The sequence below is a fragment of the Rhincodon typus genome, chromosome 1 (genome assembly GCF_021869965.1).
Source record: "Rhincodon typus isolate 14 chromosome 1, sRhiTyp1.1, whole genome shotgun sequence".
In the NCBI taxonomy this organism is placed as follows: domain Eukaryota; kingdom Metazoa; phylum Chordata; class Chondrichthyes; order Orectolobiformes; family Rhincodontidae; genus Rhincodon; species Rhincodon typus.
The window spans coordinates 94,191,995-94,214,438 of record NC_063332.1 but is presented as its reverse complement, the minus strand read 5'-3'; the positions used below and the strand labels follow the sequence as shown (position 1 = coordinate 94,214,438).

At 40.5% G+C, this 22,444-nt stretch overlaps 1 protein-coding gene across 1 annotated transcript; it reads right to left on the bottom strand.

Moving 5' to 3' along the window:
- On the bottom strand, nucleotides 1-21,745 carry LOC125481011 (rRNA N6-adenosine-methyltransferase ZCCHC4-like). Its single transcript, XM_048602271.1, has 6 exons — nucleotides 21,595-21,745; nucleotides 13,668-13,786; nucleotides 9,341-9,423; nucleotides 4,984-5,259; nucleotides 3,147-3,227; nucleotides 1-109 (listed from the first exon to the last, which is right to left on the bottom strand). Exons 1-6 carry the CDS (start codon nucleotides 21,671-21,673, stop codon nucleotides 1-3), a joined length of 747 nt encoding a protein of 248 aa, XP_048458228.1. The 5' UTR covers nucleotides 21,674-21,745.
- Nucleotides 21,746-22,444: the final 699 nt, after the last annotated feature.

Sequence of the window (22,444 nt, the reverse complement as noted above, 5' to 3'; positions counted from 1 at the left end):
CTACCAAAACATGTCATATACATTGATGGGGGCAGTAATTTCCAAACAGCATATGAAACTGTTCGATCTCTCACACTTTACGACTGTCCTGATATCAATTCTGGCTTTTCTAGAAGCAAAGTATTAAAGATTCATTTTAACACAACTCTCAAACATTGCATATTTTAGTTTGACTGTGTACACAAAAAGATAGAACATTTTTGAACCAGATTGCAAGGTGGAGGATATTATTTACTTCAACTTTAAATCTACAAAACAATTCACGTTAACTGACACTGAAACATGGAGTATCAAACTGAAAGATCCGTGACTATGAATGTGTTTATTTTCTAAGAAGAATCACATAACACTAGTTACTTCAAATACAGAAAATAATAGAAATGATTTTTAAGCCATTTATCAGACACCTACTCTTGCTGGAAATGCTGATTGTAACTTCTTTTCTGCATCCCTAGAGTACTCACCAGTTTTCCTCGACACTGCATCAGCACATAAAAATGTGCTGGTTTCAAAGGACCTAACCTGCATGTCCGTAACCACCGAGTCACTAAACGTTCCTGAGAGCCCTCTGCGATTTGACAAGATCTATAATGTCTTAGCTGTCAAAGGTCTGATGAGAGGAAAGCATTACTGGGAGGTGGACATCAAGTCTTCTGCACAATGGTGTGTCGGAATTGCATATGGATCCATAGATCGGAAAGGGAAGCACAAGTCCACAAAATTGGGAAGAAACAGACAGTCATGGTGCATTGAACTAAAGGCTAATCAACTTTTAGCTTGGCATAACGGTAGAAATGTCAACTGTAGTATGAAACCCTCTAAGTTGGAAAAAGTAGGAGTGTATATTGACTATGAAAAAGGACTTGCTGCATTTTACAATGCAAATAGCATGAAGTTGATTCAAGAATTCTCCAGCATCACATCAAGTCTTTTTGACAGAATGCACCATCATTTCACTGAGCCAATCTATCCTGCTTTTCGTCTTTTTCCACTTGTTGCTGGTCCTACCCACTCTGACAAGTTGGAGATATGCAAACTAGAAATTTAAAAAGCAGACATGGCAGATATATTACTGCTCCAGTAAGAAGTACAATACTGTAATGTTTGTAGTAATCAGGGCTAAATGGAGCCAAGCCAGGTTAAGTATGAAACTATACAGAATGTTTTATGCAGCAGATTTATTCGCAGAATGCAGCAGTACAAATCTCCGCCTCCTACCTACCAATCAAACCCGTGTCCCACAGACCCTATTCATGTATGAATAAAGACAAGTGATAGACCAAAACCTTCCCGTGGTTGAATGAACGCTTTTTGAAAAAAAAAACTTCCCATTACATCATTATTCTGCTTTTTAATAACTATAATTTAATTAAAAATCAGTGAGATTTGTGTAAAATGAAACCTTTTGACTTGTTTGCTGGAAGCATCTTATTGCATCAGGCTTTAAAAGTCACCTGAAATTGAAGACTATCCAATTGCAATGAATTGCTGCAATATTAAAATAATACTGTAAAAAAAAGTCTCATGTACATATCTCATAAACAGCATGTTTGATGGTTCTAAAGATCATTTGGTTTCATTCTAGACACTCCTTTCTTTCAATCCTGTGGAGCTTCTCTGCCTAGACATGGACTAAGTTCACTGACTTTGTGACTTCTAGCTTCAGGTTAACTTCATATTCCTACTTCGGAATTTCAGTGTCTTACTTGGTTTGCCTTTAATTTTAATGTTCTCTGAATTTTTCTCAATTTCTTTCATTTGCCAAAATTTATTAAACAAGAAAAATAAAGATAAATAAGTCCCCTAATCAACAAACACTAATGCAACTTGCAAACCTAAATACACTTGGTATAATCCAGACCTGCTAAGAGACATTATGTTAACACAGTTGTTGTTCTTGTTAAGATTTGTTTGTTAAATTCTGCTGGACATATTTTTGTGTCTGTAATAAACTCAGTACGATTTATCAATAAATTTTGATCACCTTTGCATTTAGACAAGAAATACAGAAGAATAGTACCCAAGCTATGTAGTACAACTTTTTTTTTTGCAGTTTTTACGTACTAAAGATAACAAAGCATACAACCGAAATATTTCCTTTCGTACAATGGAACAGGAACAAAAATTTAGAATTTTATATTGTCAAAGCTCTATAATAAAATTTGTGCTTGCATCCAACTGTCAACAAACTCAAATTCATTATTCGCAATTTGACAGATTTTCAAATTTCAAATTATGTTCCCACAAATTTCTTTCGTGTGCAATGGAAATGCACTCTGCTGCAATACCAATGGGGGAGGCAATGGCCTAGTGGCATTATCACGAGACTACTAATCCACAGATCCAGACAATGATCTAGGGATTCGGGTTATAATCCATCCCGGGATAGATTGTCAGATTTGAATTCAATAAAAATCTGGAATTAAGAGTCGTGAAGCCATTGTTAACTGTCAGACAAAATATTAGTGGTTCACTAATGACCTTTAGGGAAGGAAACTTCTATCCGTACCAGGTGTGGCATACATGTGACTCCAGACCCACAGCAATATGGTTGATTCTTAACTGCTCAGAGATGGGCAATAAATGCTAGCCTAAATACCCACCAAAAAAAACTATATATACAAACCTCAGCAGGTGACATAGTTGAAACGCACAGTGAATTCTCAGAATAACATTTCCAATCTATAACCTGCTCAGATCCAGTCTAAGCTCAGGATATATGTCATAATTTTCTTTTCTCAGCTGATGAATTTCCTGCATCAGTTAAGATTAGAAGTTCTCAAAACAATTCCCTGTGGGTGCGCTGCTCAATTAATTCAACACTCTTAACTGAATTTAAAGGAGTTGTAAAGTTACCTGGTGTGGAAAAACAGATCTCCAATTCAGATAATCTTCCAAGGCTTCAGTTAAAGTGGACAGATTGCAGCAAAACAAAATTTTATTTATTCAGCAAGCTGATGTAGAAATGATGGACCAAATGGCCTCCTCTTCCACCATAACAATTGCTAATGCTGACTGGGAGTGCTCAATGCTTAAATGGGTGACAGCAGAAAGAAGTGCAGTATTCCCAATATGGATATGCTTCAATTTGGAAACCACAAAAATTAACTCTAAACATTCAAAAATGGAAACAGAATAAAAATTACCTGAAATCAATATCCAGAAGTTGACTCTTTATAAACGGTTCCTTATTTTCAGACTGGCACACTCTTATTAGCTCATGTAGGCTGAAAATTAATCCAAAGGGTTCTCATTAAATTTATAAAGCAGAACTTATGTTCATACATTAACAAATAGACTCAATATACTATCCAATTTTGTATTACACTCGTGAATCATATTAGCCCTACTTAACAAAGTAAATTGAGATTTGGATATTTCACAGGGGTGTATTACTTTTGCTTAAGGATGGGAAGAAAGGTTTCAGAAAAGAACCCTCAAGTTTGAGTTTCCCCTATACAGCGGAGTTTTGCTTACACTTTATTGCATATATTTTATATGTTTGACATGTTCAGTCTAACCGGCAGGATTGACTTTCAATTAGACAGCGAGAATTCAGGAGTAAATGGGTTCAATCCATGACCAGAGAGCTTGAGGAATGCCTGATCCCTACTCCCAAGGCATTCCAAATCCACAGGATGCGGGAGGGAAGATTTGTGGATGGGAAGCAAGACACAGGCGTGGATGGGAGTGAGGATAAGGAGTAAAAAAGCTCTCCTGCTCCCTCAAATCTACAACTAGTGCTGGTGGGCTGTAAAGGCTTTTATCTTCCCCTCAAAATTACGGTTGCCTTCTTTAGAGTCCGGGCTTTCCAATGTCTGGGAACCTGCAAATGTAAAATAAGGAGGCTGTTGGCCTCTTTAGAATATTTAAATTGCCAAACTATGTCTTTATCTAACCTCTGTTCAACTCAGGAGTGGGCATTTTGGAAGCTTCTTGGTTTTAAATTTCAGGAGCAAAATCTAACTGGTCCAACCTACTTCTTTGTGGGCAATAAAATTCAGGTGTCAGTGAAAGCTCATCACGAAGGCAATACTGATATCAGAGACGCATGCTGACAAAACTGAACATAAAAGAAAATTCACAAAATAATTCCATCAGCAACATATGAAAACAATTCATATGCAAATTATTACAAAAGGTTTGTAGGAGTTGAAGACAAGTTCTAATTCCAGAATTGTTCATTTCCGCGGAGTAAATATTTCAATTCTATTTCTCATTTGTGTCACCATAACACAGATTTTAGCTATTTTTGAAAAAAATGCAGTGTAGTCAAAAGGCTTGCTGCCTTTCAGTTACATGTTTAGAATGAGCTGATGAGTGAGCCAGACGGCATCCAGTGCCAGAGTAAATGCATCCCTATACCAGTCATCACTGTTAGGAAGAGAACAGTGAGATAATTTACTGATTTCCTCCTAGCCCATTCCACCCTTGCAACAGTCCGATCTTGAGTTTCTACAATAATGCTCCAGCTGGACCAGAAGGATCATCTATCCATCTGATTGTCTAACTTGTACGTGTGAATATGTACCCGTCCTCTACACAACAACACTTTACAGTAAAATTGGAAACGCAACACAAATCAGGAACAAATATCGGATGCCATCAGTGAAGCTGCTCATATATCAGTCACTGAGACTGAGAGTAACTAACACTTGTAACCCGCATTCCCACGTGTCTTAAACCTGGGTCATCATGGCGAAGAGTCTTGGCAAATCCAGCAAATTAGGGTTACCACCTTGTGCACAACATTAGCACAGTTGAAAATTATTAGGCTAAAATCTTTGCCAAAGTTAAATAGATTTTTGCTTCACTTTTGTCTTGGAAATACTGTACAGGTAAAAAAGTTCAGTGGCTTTATATCAGCTGATATTACTGGTTCACAAAATCATAAATATAAAGTTGGAGAGCTTTCCGGGAAATTACAAGCTTCTTGATTGGGTTGAACTTGTGGCAGTAAAGGAAGATTTTAAAATATCTTACCGTGGTGTTCCAACACACAGCACCCTTCTAAAGCCCAATGAAGCAATTAAATCCAACAAGAATTGGCAAGTGCGATCAGCAAACAGGTACTGAGCATTGGTCTTCTTGTTTTCTAGTGGAAGCAGCAAAAGACTGGGTCTTTTCAGTTGACAGAGAGCGACGTGTCCCAGCTGATCATGAGTTGAATGCTGGTCCAACTCCTCGGGAAGTAGCAAAATCTGACAGTCTGTACAGAACGTTCTATTTGCCAAGGGTAAAGACACAAATCGCTGGTATCTGCAGGAAAACATGCAAATAATCTATGCAGATTAATTGTTTTTTCAACAAAAGTGTCCTTTTACAAATTGAAAGAAAATAGTTAAAAACAAAGTCAAAATGTATGCAGAGATTATGCACATTGATGTACTCTACAATTCCTATTAAGTGCTTGAACTCTACTTTAAAGTTAGCATCACTGAAAATTTGAAATCAAATGTACATGGTCTTGTAGCAACTGCACCTACTCAGAACTTTGCTGAAGTCATCCCACATTCAAATTGGTAACCTTTACAGTGGTAAGTTAAAAACCCTGTAGAATTCATATAAAATATTGCATTGCTGCTTTTGCATTTGATGCCACTTGCCGTGAATAAAATTACTGTAATTTTGTTCCAAAGGAAAAGCCCACTCAGTTTATCAAACACTTACTGGTGGTTTTTCTCTAAAGACATTGGAGCCCTTCCCGATAATTCCGCAAATCCCTTCATAATACAGTCTTCCCTTTGACAAGGACTGAGGGATTCTACTTTGAAACTGCAGGAATAGCAGCACAACATTGCTAGTCTGGGAATCCAGACTTTTGGACAATAGTCTACAGACGTTATTTCAAATCAGGTGAGGGAATTTTCAACTAATTAAATTTAATTAATAAATCTGGAATAAACAGTAACCGTAAAGCTATTGGTTTGACATACAATCCCATCTGGTACATTATTAGGATTGATTTCACAGGCAAGTCTTGTAATCTCTTGACCTTAAACGCTCTCTGGGCAATTTGGGATGAACAATAAATGTTGACCTATGCCAGCAATGCCCACATCCCGTGAATAAATAAGAAAATATATTATTTAGGTGTTTAAGATGATTAATGAAGTTGATAGTGTGGGCAGTAGGAAACTATTTTCTGTGGTGGAATATCCAATAAAGAAAAAGGAGTCATAGCCTTACGGTGTAAGTAAGGCTGTTTAGGGTGATAGCAGGTAGCATTTTTTTCCCTCACACCAATGGCAGAATTTAATGCCTGAGAGACGAATCTTTTCTGCTGGAAGAACCCCGTATTGCCTCCATTGCAGAAGGCCTGCAGGGTGAGGGTGGGAGAGCAGGCTTGAGAGGCTGAATACTCCACCCTTATTCCTTCCAAAGTCCCACAGGGCACAGGACTGTAGAGTGACTGAGGGCCAAATAAAAAATATGGATTACAAAAGGTAAAAGTGCCAAACTGCAAATCCACTCAGTGGCAGTGAGGAGTTAAGTGACGATACAGGAAAGGTTCTCTTCACAGCATCAGGAATTCTCTCTCTCCAAACCTGTGGTCAAGCCAAGCCTGGAGATAGCAATAAGTTGGCTGACAGTAAGCCAACTCTCCAACTCACACCGTTCATTGCAAGAGAGATCCTGCTTCTCCCCAGTGAGGTTGCTAATCTGCAATTTACCATTGAAGATTCTTTACCAAACATAACCTAGGTTTTACATCTTAACTGGATACACAAAACTTTTGCCACTCATCCCATCCCTGCTTAGTTCAGTCACTGACTCCAAGTGCACAATTGCCAAGTTTCAAACATAACACAGCGTGGAGCTGGAGCTGGAGCTGAAGAAGGGTCCCGACCCAAAACGTTAACTTTCCTACTCCTCTGATGCTGCCTGTCCTGCTGTGTTCCTCCAGCTCCACACTGTGTTACCTCTGACTCCAGCAATCGGCAGTTCCGACTATCTCTGCCAAGTTTCAAAGCTCCCTTTATACTCAACAAACCTGGTGCTTTCTACTTGCTCTCTTTCCGTCTCCAACACACTAAGTGTATAATGCTTCTCATCTGCATAAACAATAACCCATGTACTCTCTAGGGACGTCTACTCCAACTTCAGTCACATTGATTGTACAGAGACAGCCAGAACAGGGGTATCGCCACTTGTGTTAATGTAGCTGACTCAAAAATAGCTCAAAATAGGCTTAGGAGGAAATAAAAGGTCTTGCCTCTTAAATAAGAGATAACAATGCGTAGAGCTGGATGAACACAGCAGGCCAAACAGCATCAGAGGAGCAGGAAAGCTGACATTTCGGGTCTGGACCCTTCTTCAGAAATTAGTTCCCACTATTTCTTGCCTCTTAAAGATTTCTTTACAAAAAAAAAAATCTATGGAGCAAATTATTGCAAATGCTGGAATCTGTACTGAAAACAAAAAATGCTGAAGATCACAGTGGGTAAGGCAGCATCTATGGAGAGAAAGCAAGCTAACATTTCGAGTCTAGATGGCGCTTCATCAGAGCTCTGATGAAGAGTCATCCAGACTCAAAATGTCCCTCGGTCTTCCTTTCCATGTCTGGAATTCAAGTCTTGAATTGCTTTACCCTCAATTTGTCACTCCTGCCTTCCCTCCTGATTTCTTCTTATTCTCTCAATTTGAGAAAGATCAGGTTTGAATCAGGATAAAAGATAAGAACAACTTTCATGTATCTAAGTAAAAACCCGAAGAACTGCAGTTGAGAAAGGGTCACCAGACCCGAAACAGTAACTCTGTTTTCTCCTTCACAGATGCTGCCAGACCTGCTGAGCTTTTCCAGCTTTTCCAGCAACTTTGTTTTTGTTTCATGTATCTAACTCCCTTCACAATCCGAAGATATCTAAACTTGCTTTTCCTGAACACTCAAGTCCCAGATACCCTGTAGATGGCGCTACATTCCTTCTCTCCACCCCTCTCTCAATTCCAGCAGAGTGAAATATGGTGATTAACAGTCAACGGCAGGTCTAACAGTGGTTAAATAGTGGTGGGTAGCACAAAACTCAATATTGCTAGGAGTAAAAAGATATTTTGTTAAATGTTTTTGGCTTGCTCTCATCACAATACTTCACAAAAAATACCAATGTATAGGGAAAACAACATTTAGATTGTATGAGAGGAGAGTGATGATTGCTTGGCAAGTGGACTGGTAGAGGCAATGCCATGGAGAATGCACCAGTTAGAGACTGACAGTCAACTGCCAAACTTTGTTTAAATTTTGAACCAGGCAGATGACTCCAATCCTTCAAAGCATTCCTGTGAGGAATTAACCAAAGAATGACTGTCACCTGTTTTGTTGAGTTGTACATGATGTTATTTATTTACATGTTATTTCAGTCTGCAAAGAACAGGGCCTGTGCAACTTCTATTAGGGGCAAGAATGCCACTCAGCAAGCCCACTGACAATGCTAAATTGATGGTCAGCGTAACTATTAACACACTCGGGATTATTTAGCAAAGGCTGTCCAATCATGGAAACATAATTATTTTTACTTTGGACACTGTGTTTTGTAAGCATGGACTGGTTGAACAATCAGCACCTCACTTATAACAAATAGCCACACGGATGTACTATTTGACACAATCTGCTCGTCTTTGGGTATACAGCCTACATAAAGTGCATCACACCAGCACTGAAGCTCATAAAACACTTAACTCATTTGTGTGATTCATCATGTCTTTTTGGCTTGACTGCAGCATTCTGTTCGTGGAAAACAGCATTCTTGTTGCCACAGCATGGTAGCTGCATACAACAGCTACTTTCACCTATTACTCAAATTTTAAACAAAGCTTGGTATTTAACTGTCAGGCATCATCAAACTGGTGCCTTCTCCATGGAAGCATCTCTACATATCAAAGAGCACTTGCTAATCAATCAGCACTTTCCTCTCACATAGCTTAAATGCTGTTTTCCCTTCACACTGGTGTTTCTTGTGCATTGTCCCAATGAGTGCAAGACAAAACGTTTCAACAAAGTTTCTTCTTTCAGCTGTAACAGTGGCTAGTTTATTAGCTTGCTGGAAGTCACACTATACCAGGTTATAGTCCAACCTGTCAAAGGAGCGGCACTCTGTCAGCTTGTGATTTCAAATAAACCTGTTGGGACTGTAACCCTGGTGTCGTGTGACTTCTGACTTTGTTCACCCCAGACCAACACTGGCACCTCCACATCATTAGCTTGCCAGCATTTTAGATCAGCAAATATACTCATTTGGATCCTTAATTTACTATACTCTCCTTCAGAATGGCTATGATTAAATATAGTAATCTACAGCTTCCCTACCATGTAGCTGACTAGCATACAGTACTGGCTCATTACCTCTCCACATATTGCTGATGGGTAAATGGTGGCTGTCGTCTTCGATTCAATTCTTCTCTTGCTAATTGCCGGGCTTCTGACACCTGGTAATGGTAGTGAGACACAAGCAGTGGTTAACATCGCACATGAAGCAATAGATGAACCACTCTTATTCAAGCTAAATGCCAAAGGTAAACAAGTCAATGTTTCATCACTATCTAGAAAAGTGGAAAACTAGGGAGAAAGATGAAAGGTCAGTCAATCCAGGCACACTCACTCACAACCAGTGAATCTGATAACCTGCTCAAAAGAATAATGGACAAAGAACCAGACTCAGCAGGGTTGATTTTTTTTTCTGATATGAAAACATTGAAAGTGAAGCCAATTACAAGTCAGGCTGAGCATCAGCTCAAGAGCTGCTGCTTCAATCACGTTCAGACCCAGAGCCCAGCCAGACCCCTTTGGCATGGTGCGGCTCAACTTCAGTATGGGGAGCAACATCTGCAATATTGCTAGCTTTCCAAACTACTGAGAGACAATAATAGAACATTTCATGATGGTGGAAAGTGTTGTCAACTGTGTTATCAAGCAGCATTGGCTCAGCAGTAACCTGCTCACTGATAAAAACCGAACGAACTTTGGATGCTGTAAATCAGAAACAAAAACAGAAACTGCTGGCAAAGCAATTGTTCTGGGGTAAGCGTCACCGGACCCGAAACATTAACTCTGATTTCTCTTCACAGATGCTGCCAGACCTGCTCACTGATGTTCAGTTCACCAGCACCACTTAGCAACTGATCTCATTACAGCCATGATCCAAACACAGACAAAAGAATTTGAATTCAAGAGGTACGGCAACAGTTTATAACATTGATAAAAGTGTAGCATCAAGGAATCTGGCAAAACTGAGTCAATTGAAATCAATGGAAAAGCTCTCCACATGTTGGAGTGTACCTGTGGCACAAAGCAGGCTGATGATGGTTGATGGAGGCCAAACATCCCCTATCCCCAAGATATCACTGCAGGAGATCCTCAGGCTAGTGTCCTAGGCCCAACCATCCTCAGCTGCTTGAGCATTAATATTCCTTCCAATTTAAGGTCAAAGAATGGGAAGTTTACTGGTTCTTACACCATATTCAGGTCCATTTGCGAGTCCTCAGATAATAGAAATACTGTGGCAAACATTTAAGGGGATACTTAAGGATATATAGATTGATACATTCCAATAAGAAAGAAATATTCCAAATAGATCCACTATCTGTGCTTGTTTGAAAAGTTGAAGACAGTATCAAAGAACTAATATGCTATAGATAAATGGGAATCAATACTGTACTTTGATTTCCCCATTGATGTGATACTTTATCAAATACTAATGTTACTGCAGAAAATGAAAACGAAAACTTACGGTGTAAGGAGTAACACATTGTATGGAGAGAAGATTGGTTGGCTAACAGGAAGCACAGGGAAGGCATACGTGACTTATTTTCGGGTTGGCGAGATACAATGAGTAATGCACCACATGGCCTCAACATTCTACAATTTGTATAAATGACTTGAATGAACAGAACAAAAATGAGTTAAGGTTGCAAAATTATACATTATCAATCTGGACAAAGGAACTGAGAGCATTACTGCTACGTTTGCAGATGACACAAAGATAGGTGGAGGGGTAGGTCATGTTTAGGAAGCAGGGAGGCTGCTGAGGACTTGGAAAGGTTAGCAGAGTAGGCAAAGACGTGGCAAATGGAATATAATGTGGAAAATTATTAGGTCACGCACTTTGGTAGGAAGAATAGAGACGTAGACAATTTTCTAAATAGGAAAAGGCTTCAGAAATCTGAAGAACAAAGGAACTGGACAGTCTTGGTTTAGGTTAAGGTTAACATGCAGATTCAGTTGGCAGTTAGGAAGGCAATGCAATTAGCATCCATTTCAAGACGGCTGGAATATAAGGAAAGAGATATACTGCTCAGGCCAGACTGCATTTAGGATATTGTGAGCAGTTTTGGACCCATATCTAAGGAAGGATGTACTGGCATTGGAGGGGGTCCACAGGAAGTTTACAAGAATGATCCCAGGGATGTAGGGCTTGACATATGAGGACAGGGTCTATACTCAATGGAATCTAGAAGGATGAAGGAGATCTCATCGAAACTTACAAAATTTTGAGATGCCTGGATATAGTGGATGTAGAGAAGATGCTTCCACTATTAGAAGAGACTAGGACCCAAGGGAACAATCACAGGGTGAAGGGACGAACCTTTATAACTGAGATGAGGAGGAATTTCTTCAGAGTGTGGTGAATCTGTGGAACTCATTGTCACAGAAGACGATGGAGGTCAAGTCATTAAGGGTATTTAGGACAGAGACAAATAGGCTCTTGATTAGTAAGGGGATCAAGCGTTATGGGATTAAGAAAGATATCAGCCATGAGCGAATGGTGGAGCAGATTTGAAGGACCGAATGATGTAATTCTGTTCCTATATCTAATGGTCTAAATTCATTGATGAGAAAGAGACAGGTAGGAAAGTAAGTTGCGAAGAGAATATAAGACTACAAAAGCATAAACAGGAATTAAGTAACTCAGCTAAAATCTCGTGGACGTTGTACAAAGTGGAAAAATATCTTATCCATAATGAACTTATCCACATTAACAGGAAGAATAAAAAAACCATACTGTCTAAATGGTGAGAGTTCCAGAGCTCTGAGAAGTAGAGGCACCTGGGTGTCCTCATGCACAAATTGGGAAAGGTTGGTACTGAGGTTCAGCTGGAACATTATTGTTTATGATGAGAGAAATTGAATACAAAAGTAGGCAGGTTATACTTTATTTATACAGAGCAATAGTGAGACATGTGAAATTTTGTGTACAATATTGGTGCTACAGATGCACCACTTTGCTTCTGTGCAATAAAGTCCATTCTCACTGATTTCCAACGATCAATGAGTTCAGCCAGCCACCACATTTGCAGAATTCACCCCACTCTGAGCATAGGCTTTTATTAATGATGGTCGGTAACACACATAAATGAGCATTACACATCTAACCAAGTGAGCAATCTAGACCCAGGGAAGAGAGATGGAAGTGTGGGTTTTAGGAAATAAAGACTTACAACAATACAGCACTTTTTATAGCAATGTTGAAGAAATTCTGAAGTGCAATCACTTGAAATACAGAAAACATGGCAGACAATTTGCACACAGTAAGCTCCTACAAACAGTAATATGGCCATTGGCAGATTTTTGTTTTAAAAAGGTCACTTTGGATGAAGATTGACAATGGAAGAGAAATTGTCTACTTTCTTTAAATTAACACAATGGGATTTTTACTTTCCTCTGAGAGGAGGGATGGGCCCTCAGCTTAACATCTCTACAATACGAAGCTCCTTCAGTCCTGCACTGAAGTGTCAACTTAAGGTTTATCCCCAAACCCATGGAAAGGGAGCCACAACTTTCTGACTCAGGAGCAAGCAGATGAGCATGTGGGTACTCCAAGCTGGCAATCTAAGGAAGGGAATTGCAAGAGTTAGGCTAAGGCACCTGGAGATTCTGCTCTCAATCAATCATGAAGAGGCAGAAGGTACATCAAAGATCAAAAGGAGTACTGAAGCATTCAGGAGGAGATAAAAGGCTGGAGGAAGTTACAGAGAGTTGACAAAGACCATAACAAATTTAAGGCTGGGATTTTTAAAAACAAATTTGGATTACGAAGCCAGTGTAATAAGAAGATGGGACTCAGTATAGGACAAAAACTCAAAAAAAATTAAACAGGGAAGCAGATGAATATATCTCTAAATCCCAAAATCACCCAGGAAAACTAACTCGGAGGAATGACCAAACAAATTAAAGCTATTCTCGTAAATAGAATAGAAAGAATAGCTCATCCAATCACAGACTGGGGGGAAACAGAGAGGCCACAAAAGCAAGGAGGGTAGAAGGATGCTGCTCAGAAGAGAGAATATCTTCAAACTTGTCAACAACAGAACACTGAGCTATTTAGGAACAAGGAAAACTTGAAATCGCTGAGTAATACATTACTTACAAATGAACATGGTTTCTCTGGTTTATGGCTGCCAATGTTCAGCAGCTAGAAGGTAGGAGGTACATAAGAACAACTTTGATCCTCTCCCTCCAATCCCGTCTTCTTCTTGTGCGAAATATCTGGTCGACAATTCAACCTCTCGTGTTAGTGCATTCCAGATGACTCAATTTTGTGTTCTCATGTCGACGGACTTTTGGTAAGGCGGAAGACAAGGCATTCCATCTTACCGGGTTAAGGAACGTAAATTAATTCTACAATAACCAAGACAACGTTGTTGTTTTACAGTTTATTAATGAATCTTTATACCTTCTCATCTTCCCACTGGAAGAAGTTACAGTCTTTGCGATCTCTACAAGCTGCACAGGCATAAAACCTCCTGGATTCTCGTTTCTTGCGAGTTACCTTCACAAACAACAAAGTTGGACCTGGAACAAATCAGAGAACAAACACTCAAAGTAACAGTAAATATGTACTTTGTAAGTGTAAGTTTGACACTCACGTCTCCCACAGTGAAATGTACAAATGAGAAAAGTGCATCTGTGACAGTTTGATGGTTAATATTAGTCAAATAACGCACCATGTAATAGACTGAGAGCCTAATCCAAACAGTCCAAGAAACCAGTTCAAATTACTTGAGAAATAGAAGTGAGACTTAGCACTTTATCACTGAAATAGTAGGCAGGGAGTGTAGATTTAAAGTAAGAGATAGAACAGAGGAGTAGAGGAGATTTTTCCCCCCAACTCAGAGGTGGTGGACATCTGAAAGTCACTGGCTGAAAAGGTGGTTAAATTAGAAACCACCTTTTGCCATATATGGGTGAAGAGCTGAAAATGGTTAGGGTAGTCAGACCCAGCTTGGACATGATTGGCCAAATGTCTCTTCTGTGCTGTAACCGTCAATGAGTCTTTCAGGAGGTAAGTGATTTTAGAAAAGCAAAACTTAGCATTGGCTTTTTCAGTTAAATCACAACTAATCCTGATACAACTCATATCACCAAATACATATATTTCCATGAAGTTCACTCTTGCCCTCCCATTCCAATCCCAGCTTTTGTTTTCTCTCCATTTCCTTGCTAAGCTTTGAACCCTGTTTGCCAAGTTGTGAAATGTACACACCTCCCTGCAAGCAAGTAAAGAATTCAACAGAAAAAGCCTCAGAACTTCTACAGTGTTACCTGAAGAAAAGGGACCTACAAACTTAGCCACATTTTTGCACATTGTCTCTGATGTGAACGAAAAGCCTGAAAAAGCTTCCATCCAGACCAGAATACCAGCCACAAGCTCTCATTTTCCCATGAAATAATTTTTGACCAAAGTTACCTACCTCTACTTTTAGTCTGCAATTGCGTGCTCAGATTTCAAGTTCAAATATTACGTTTCGGAACGGATTTTAAACTTTTTAACGTTCTTGGCTTACTTAATCTTACTTTGTTAAGAAATTAAGAAAAACAGTCTGCATAATTGCATACAACTGACACAAATATTTAAGCACAATACAGTGGATTGGCTTTCAAATTTAAAAACACACGTGTGTTTGAATTAGGAGAGAGAAAAATGAAAGCTATCTCATCAGTCCTCATTTAGTTGCAATAAGATGAAACTAAAATAATTAGAAGCAGCCAACATGACTTTCAAAATCAGGTACGGTTCCCTAGAAGACTGTCAGCAGATAGAGTCAAAAATGAAACTTTCAAGCCTGAGATTGTTAGAATTTTTTTTAGGTGCAATATCAAAGTGCATGGACTAAAGGTAGGTTAATAGGAGTTAATGGCAGTTTCTCAGCATGGTTTTATGTGGGTAGTGGGTTACAAAATGTTCTCCTCCTGAGCTGCTTTTGCTCAACGTACTCTTCAATTATTTAGACACAGGGTAGGTCTCCAGGTTTGAGAACTGTAGGGATGAAAATCAAATTCGAAAATGGGGAGTTTCCCTGATTCACCACTAATGTTAAATGCCAGTATACTTCACAGTTCATTATATGTGAGGCGCTTTGAAATGTTTCAGAAATGCAACAATTTATGAAATAAATCAAATGTGCATTTTCACATTATGTTATAAACAAAGTCATAGCAGATTCCTTTAAAGATATTAAACAACTGCCATATATAAAATGTCACAACCTATTGGTGAAGGGATAGGCAAGAGCGAACAATTGAATATTTGAATATTATTGGTGCCATATTTTGAATTGTTTTGTCTACCTATTGGTTTAGCAAAGTACATTTACAGTAAGATGAATGAATAACAGGGAGTAACATTTAAACACACCCTAGGAATTATAGCAGTCTGACAGCTTAACATGGTACTTCAAAAACCAGTTGAGCATAGCTTTGTCTAGCTAAAGGGATAGGTCCTGCAAAGCAGCAAATATTCAGTATTAAGCAATAAAACAAGACTATGAAAACAAACAGTGAATACTGGAAATCTATGTGTACATCTAATGCTGGAAAATGCTGTGCATCGACAACCAGTCCAACAGCATCTGAAAAATGTCAAACGCTTTACGGGTTTTTCCCAGTACGTGTCAAATGTAGCAAGCATTCTGCCCAGATTCCATCAATTAAAAAATGAGAACTAGTAAAACAAAGGCCAACTGAATAAAATCCAGTGATATCATCACAGGTTTGTGCAATTTCAATATTCACAAGCTGGCTTTAAATAAAGTATTTTGAATTCAAATATGTTAATTGCTTATAACAATAAATGCAAGCTAATCTGGAGGGAAAAAGTTCACTTCTGATGGAAAGTCATCAAGCTGAAACTTTAACTCCGTTTCTCACTCCTCATACGCTATTTTCTGTTCTATTCCAGATTTTCATCATCTCCAGGATTTGTTTTTGGAATGAATGCAGTCTTCAAAAAATTCAGTTTAAGCCCATTTCCTGTGTTTCAAAAGTAGAATGTTTATCAGTGGTTATTATTTTGTTTTATTTTTCATAAAACAGTTTTCTTTTGTTAACAAAGTGAAAAATATTCAATTCCCCCATTCTGTTGTTAATATGATTGGCATGTAAGGGACAGCAGACAAGCGCAACAGAGGGTCACATAATCTGGAGTGACCCTAAAAGAAGACAAGATCGGGAAAGAAACCAAAGGTTTCTAACATGAACGAGCACACCACTTAGTTAAAGGGAATCAGGAATGGGCAATAAATTACAGTTTCGGCAGTGACACCGATACCATATTAACTATAAAAGTAAAGGATTTTGAAAATTTGAGAATCTTTATCTGGAAGTACAATGCTGCGAACAGTAAAAGTGACTGTGAAGCTGTTGTGCTATTAGGAAAACCCAGCTGGTTCACTAGCCACTGCAGTTGACAATTTAACTCCATTGACCTGCCTTAGGTCCATATCCCTTAAGTTCACCACGGTATCAATCTGTGGATCAGTGCCTTATCCCCTTTGGGGCCCATATATCCTTCTCGTGGGTGAACTGAATATGGAGCTCGGCTTTCAGTCTGAGTAGAGCTTAATCCAATGATAACATGAAATCTATCACATCCCTTAGTGTTCCAGCTTCCTTGAGATGGAAGCAAGCATTCCATTAACATTTAATTTCTTTTGTATGTTACCATTACTAGTTTGCTATGAGTTCTGCATTTGGACACCTAAATTTCTGCTCCAACATGGTTCACAATTCTCACCATTTGGAAAATATTATCTTTTAGTCCAAATTCCAATTTAGTCCAAATGGATGAATTCACTTTCCCACAATGAACTATATCTACCAGTTGTGTCCAAGTTATAACAATCTCTTTGAACTTGGCTATGCCTTTGCTTATCCAAAGTAATAACACACAGTGTGTTCCACATTTTTGTCTGTATATAGACTAAACCTAGCTACGATCTTTTAACAAATGAGCATGTGTCTAATCCTGACAGAGGAAATGAATATAGTAGGCACTCTCTCCAGTGAGCATTATTTCAGTTAGGGTTAACTGTTAATTCTTGGGATACCCAGTCCATTATAATTTATATTTCAGATCACCACATTGACGCAATAGTCAAGAAAGCACAACAACATCTCTACTTCCTCAGGAGGCTAAGGAAATTCAGCATGTCTACAAGGGCTCTTACCAATTTTTATAGATGCACCATAGAAAGCATTCTATCTGGATGCATCACGGCATGGTTTGGCAACCGCTCTTCCCAAAACTGCAAGAAACTACAGAGAGTCGTGAACACAGTCCAGTCCATCACACAAACCAGCCTTCCATTAACTGACTCCATCTGCTTCACGAAAGCAACTAACATAACCAAAGACCCAACATAATCAAAACCCTTCCCACTCCAGTTATACTCACTTCCACCCTCTTCCGTCAGGCAGAAGATATAAAAATTTGAATACACTTACAAATAGATTCAAGAACAGCTTCTTCCCTGATGTTATCAGACCTTTGCATAGACCTCTCAAATGTTAATTCTGATCTCTCTCTCTCTCTCTCTCTCTCTGCACCTTCTCTACAGCTGAAACACTGTTTCTGTGCTCTGTTCCGCTACCTTGATGTAGTTTATAGAGTACAATCTGCCTGTATAAATGCAAAACAACACTTGTTACAATATCTTGGTACATGTGACAACAATAAAATCAATCAACAAATTACTCAGTTTGTTCATGCAAATTCCCATTGTGAAACAAACACACTGTGAGCCCGACAGAAGATCACCAATCCAAAACATTAACTTAGCTTATCATTCACCGATGCCACTAGACCCAGAGTTATAAAGGTCCACAGCACAGGAAAAGACCCTTCAATAAACCAGCTGTGCTGGTCAAAAACAACCACTAACTATTTCCAACACTTGGCCCCATAGATATGTATGCCATGACAAACTTTTCCATGAAGGACAGGTGAAACGGAACAGTCCAACAACTTGGTGTGTTCTGTGGTGCCAAGGCCAGTTCCATCCTTCACAACGCCAGGGACAGGTAGTACCTCAGTACATAGTGACACTTGGTGTTTGCATACTGAGGGTCTTCACACAGCTTGATGCAGCCATACACAAAGATAGCCATCAGGATGAGGCCAGTGTTGGGTATGTCTTCCCTCCCCCTATCCAGAGCTTTCTACATTGTTTCCCTGCAGACACGGTCCAGCTTTGACCTCCAGATGAAGTGGTAGATGGCTCGGTGACTGCAGTGCGCAGGGTCGGGAAATGGGCCAGACCGGCACCACACCCAGCAAAACCAACAGTGCTTCACACCTGACGAGGTTTCTATCCATAATGGAGAGGGAGCAGTGCTCCCAAAAACCCAGTTACTGCCTCACCTCAGCGAGACATTCCTCCCAATTTTTTGCCCAAACCCCTTCCCATCAACCAGATTCCCATCACTTTCAGGTAATCTGTCCTGACAGTGAAGGGGATAAGGAATCAGCGGGCACAGTTCCCAAAGATCATGGCCTCGCTCTTGTTTCCATTTACCTTGGCTCTCAAGGCCAGTTCAAACTGGTCACTGATGCTCACGAGTCTGTTCACTGACAGGATCCGAGCAGAAAATAGTGACGTCATCCATGTACAGGGAGGCTTTGACCTGCAGTCCTCCATTGCCTGAGACAGTCACTGCTCGCAGGCTCGCAACCTTCCTGATGGACTCGGCTTATAATTGCACAATGTTCAGCACCATTCACAACTCCTCAAATACTGAAGAAGTCCATACCAAATGCAGCAAGATCTGATGAATATGCAGGCTTGGGTTTTAAACAGGCTCTTCGGCCCAACAAGTCCACACCAACCCTCAGAACATTCCACCAGCCCCATTCCCCAAACCCACCCAATCTACAACAACAAAAACAAAGTTGCTGGAAAAGCTCAGGAGGTCTGGCAGCATCTGTGAAGGAAAAAAGAGTTAACGTTTCAGATCTGGTGACCCTTCCTCAGAACCACCTAACCGACACATCCCTGAACACTACAGGCAATTTAACATGGCTAATCCACCTAGCCCACACGTCTTTGGACTGTGGGAGGAAACCGGAGCACACCCACACAGACACAGGGAGAACGTGCAGACTCCACAGAGACAGGTGCCCGAAGGGGAACTGAACCAGGCCCCTGGTGCTGTGAGGCAGCAGTGCTAACCACTGAGCCACCATGCCACCGTTGACAAGTGGGAAGTAACATTCGTGCCATATAAGTACCAGGCAATGACCATTTCCAACAACAGAGAATCCAACCTTTGCCCCTTGACATTTAGTGGTGCTACCATCACTTAAACCACACCCCCCACCAAAAATAAGCATCCTGGGGGCTACCAGTGACTATAAACAATACCCAATTAGCCATATAAATACTGCAGTTACAGGAACAAGTCAGAGGCTAGGTATCCTGACTCCCCAGCGCTTGTTCTCCATAGACAAGGCACAAATGAGTCGTGTGATGATATACACCCCACTTGCCTGAATGGGTGCAGCTTCAACAACAGTCAAGAAGTTTCACAGGTCAGAGCAGCCACTTGCTTGCCACAACATCCACAAGCATCCATAAGCATCCATGCCCTCCATCACCAGTGCTCAGTAGCAGCACGGTGTACTATCCACAGTATACACTGCAAAAATTCGCCAAAGATTCTTGGACAGCAGCTTCCAAGCCCACATCATTTCCATTGAGAATGACACGGGCAGCAGATACATGGCAACACCACCACCTGCAAGTTTCCCTCCAAGCCACTAATGATCCTGACTAGTAGATATATTGTTGTTGAGTCAATATCCTGGAACTCCCTCGCTAACAACATTGTCGGTCTATCTATACCAAATGGACTGTAGCAGTTCAAAAAGACAGATCACCACCACTTTCTCAAGGGCAACTAGGAATGGGCAATTGCCAAGCCAGCAACGTCTATATCCCATAAATGAATAAAATAAACTGCTGTATTGTCTATCAAAAATTAATTCAAGACTTTAGCAGCTTAGTTTGACATTCATGGATAAAGTACAAAGTTCACCTAAACAGAGATTTTTTCCACTGTTTTGACACCTGTCACTTGCAATGAGCCTCGTTCAACTTAGTTTTAAAAAAGGAAAAATAAAATCTTTAAAAAAGAAAACTTATATTTTGCAGTGGACATCTCCAAGTACTTTCCAGCCACTGCTGTACTATACAAAACACAACTGCCGATACAGAAAAGACCCACTAACAGCAATAACATAATCTGTTTCTGCAATGCTAACTGAGGGGTCAATACTATTCAGGACAGGAAGGGTCACTGCTCTGCCCCTCTCCAAAATAATTATATGGGATCCTTTACATCCACTAGAGGGAGAGGTTTATAATCCACAAGAAAGCACTTCCAACGGTGCTCCATTGCCTCAATAGTGATATCACGTGCTAACCTTAATTTTGAATTTAAGTCAAGAATTGAACCCAAAATCATTTCACTTAAACTGAATTACCAACTGAACTACAGTCAACTCGATTGTTATTGAGGCTTCACACAAACACACAGTTATTCTGAAGAAGGGTCTAGGCCCAAAACATCAGCCTTCCTGCTCCTTTGATGCTGCTTGGCTTGCTGTGTTCATCCAGCTCTACACCTTGTTATCTCTTGCCATTCTGTTGTTGAGAGGACTGCCTTAAAATGCAGCATGGTGGCTCAGTGGTTAGCACTGCTGCCTCACAGTGCCAGGCACCTGGGTTTGATTCTAGCCTTGGGCAACTGTCTATGTGGAGTTTGCATGTTTTCCCTACGTCTGCGAGGGTTTCAGCCCACAGCCCAAAGATGTGCAGGTTAGGGTAAATCGGCCACGCTAAATTGGCCCATAGTGTCCAGGGATGTACAAGCTCAGTGGGTTAGCCATGGGGAATATCGGGGGAAGGGTCTGTGTTGCTGTGGACTTGATAGACTGAATGGCCTGTTTCCACACTATGATTCTATATATGTGCATTATGTCAGTCACACATTGGAAATTGCACTTTTATAAACTGAGGCTGCTGTTTCTAACTGAAGACAAAATGTTACTCAGTAGCTCAGACAACTTTTGTGCAGAGTGCAGAAAGTAAAGGCAGCAGTTAGTTCATAAAAGGCTGCAGGTCTGACCAAAGATCAGAGTAGTTAAGTCGACAGATGCTACCTGACCTAATTAGTAATACACAAATGTCACTGTAACTTTTCGCTTAAGGGTATGTCGCGTTTTACTCGTCATTTGTCATGGCGGTTCCGCGGCCTGCAGCGTGCATGGAATCATCAGACCAAGCTCGCGGATGTGGTCCCACTGCTCCGCCGTCCCTCCTTACCATGCGGACAGTGGGGTGCTCTGGCCTCCGCCTCCCGGTTTAGGATCAGTTCGATTCCCGGAACCTCGGACATTCCCATTCACTGAGCGGGACAACGTCAGCACCCACCACGTTCCGCAACAATGGGCATGTAACCCGCCGCCGACCTCATCCCCACGCGACTGCCCCTCACTAGGCCCCGCCCCCATTGTCAACAATCCCCCGCCCCCAGCAGCGCCCCCTATTGTCACTCCCCCCTTGTCACTCCTTGCAGCAGAACACCCCATTGTCACTCCCCCAGCACCGCCCCCCATTGTCACTCACCCGGCACCACCCCCATTGTCAACCCAAGCCCTACCCCCATTGTCACCCCCAGCCCCACCCTCCCCTCCAGAATTGTCCATTGACCCTGGGGTGTCAGACAAAATCTTGAGCCCTGCCAAAGGGTTTCAGTCCAAAACATTGACTGTCTAACCTGCTGTGCATTTCCAGCTCCACATTTATTTACCCTGACAACATCACACCCGGGCTGGGTGACTACTTGCAGTGTTTGAAGTGACTTATAAAAACTCAAGCTGATTTTTTAAAAATTGTGCATATCGCATTGAGATTACTTCATAAGAAAGAGAATGATTGAGTCGTTCAATTAATTTTTTATTAAACTGCATCATATTTTCTTGGCGTCCATAGTAGCCAATAACAAGAAACCAAGATTACAACCACCACCTTGCTTGCCAGCAGCAACCAACCAGATCAAATTGGACACAGGTTGTATCGGCAACATTGGACCCAACAGAATGAGTGTCTCCGAGCTGTAACTATTTCTCCAATATTTGGTGAGGGGTCACTTTATACCTCTCGAGACTATAAA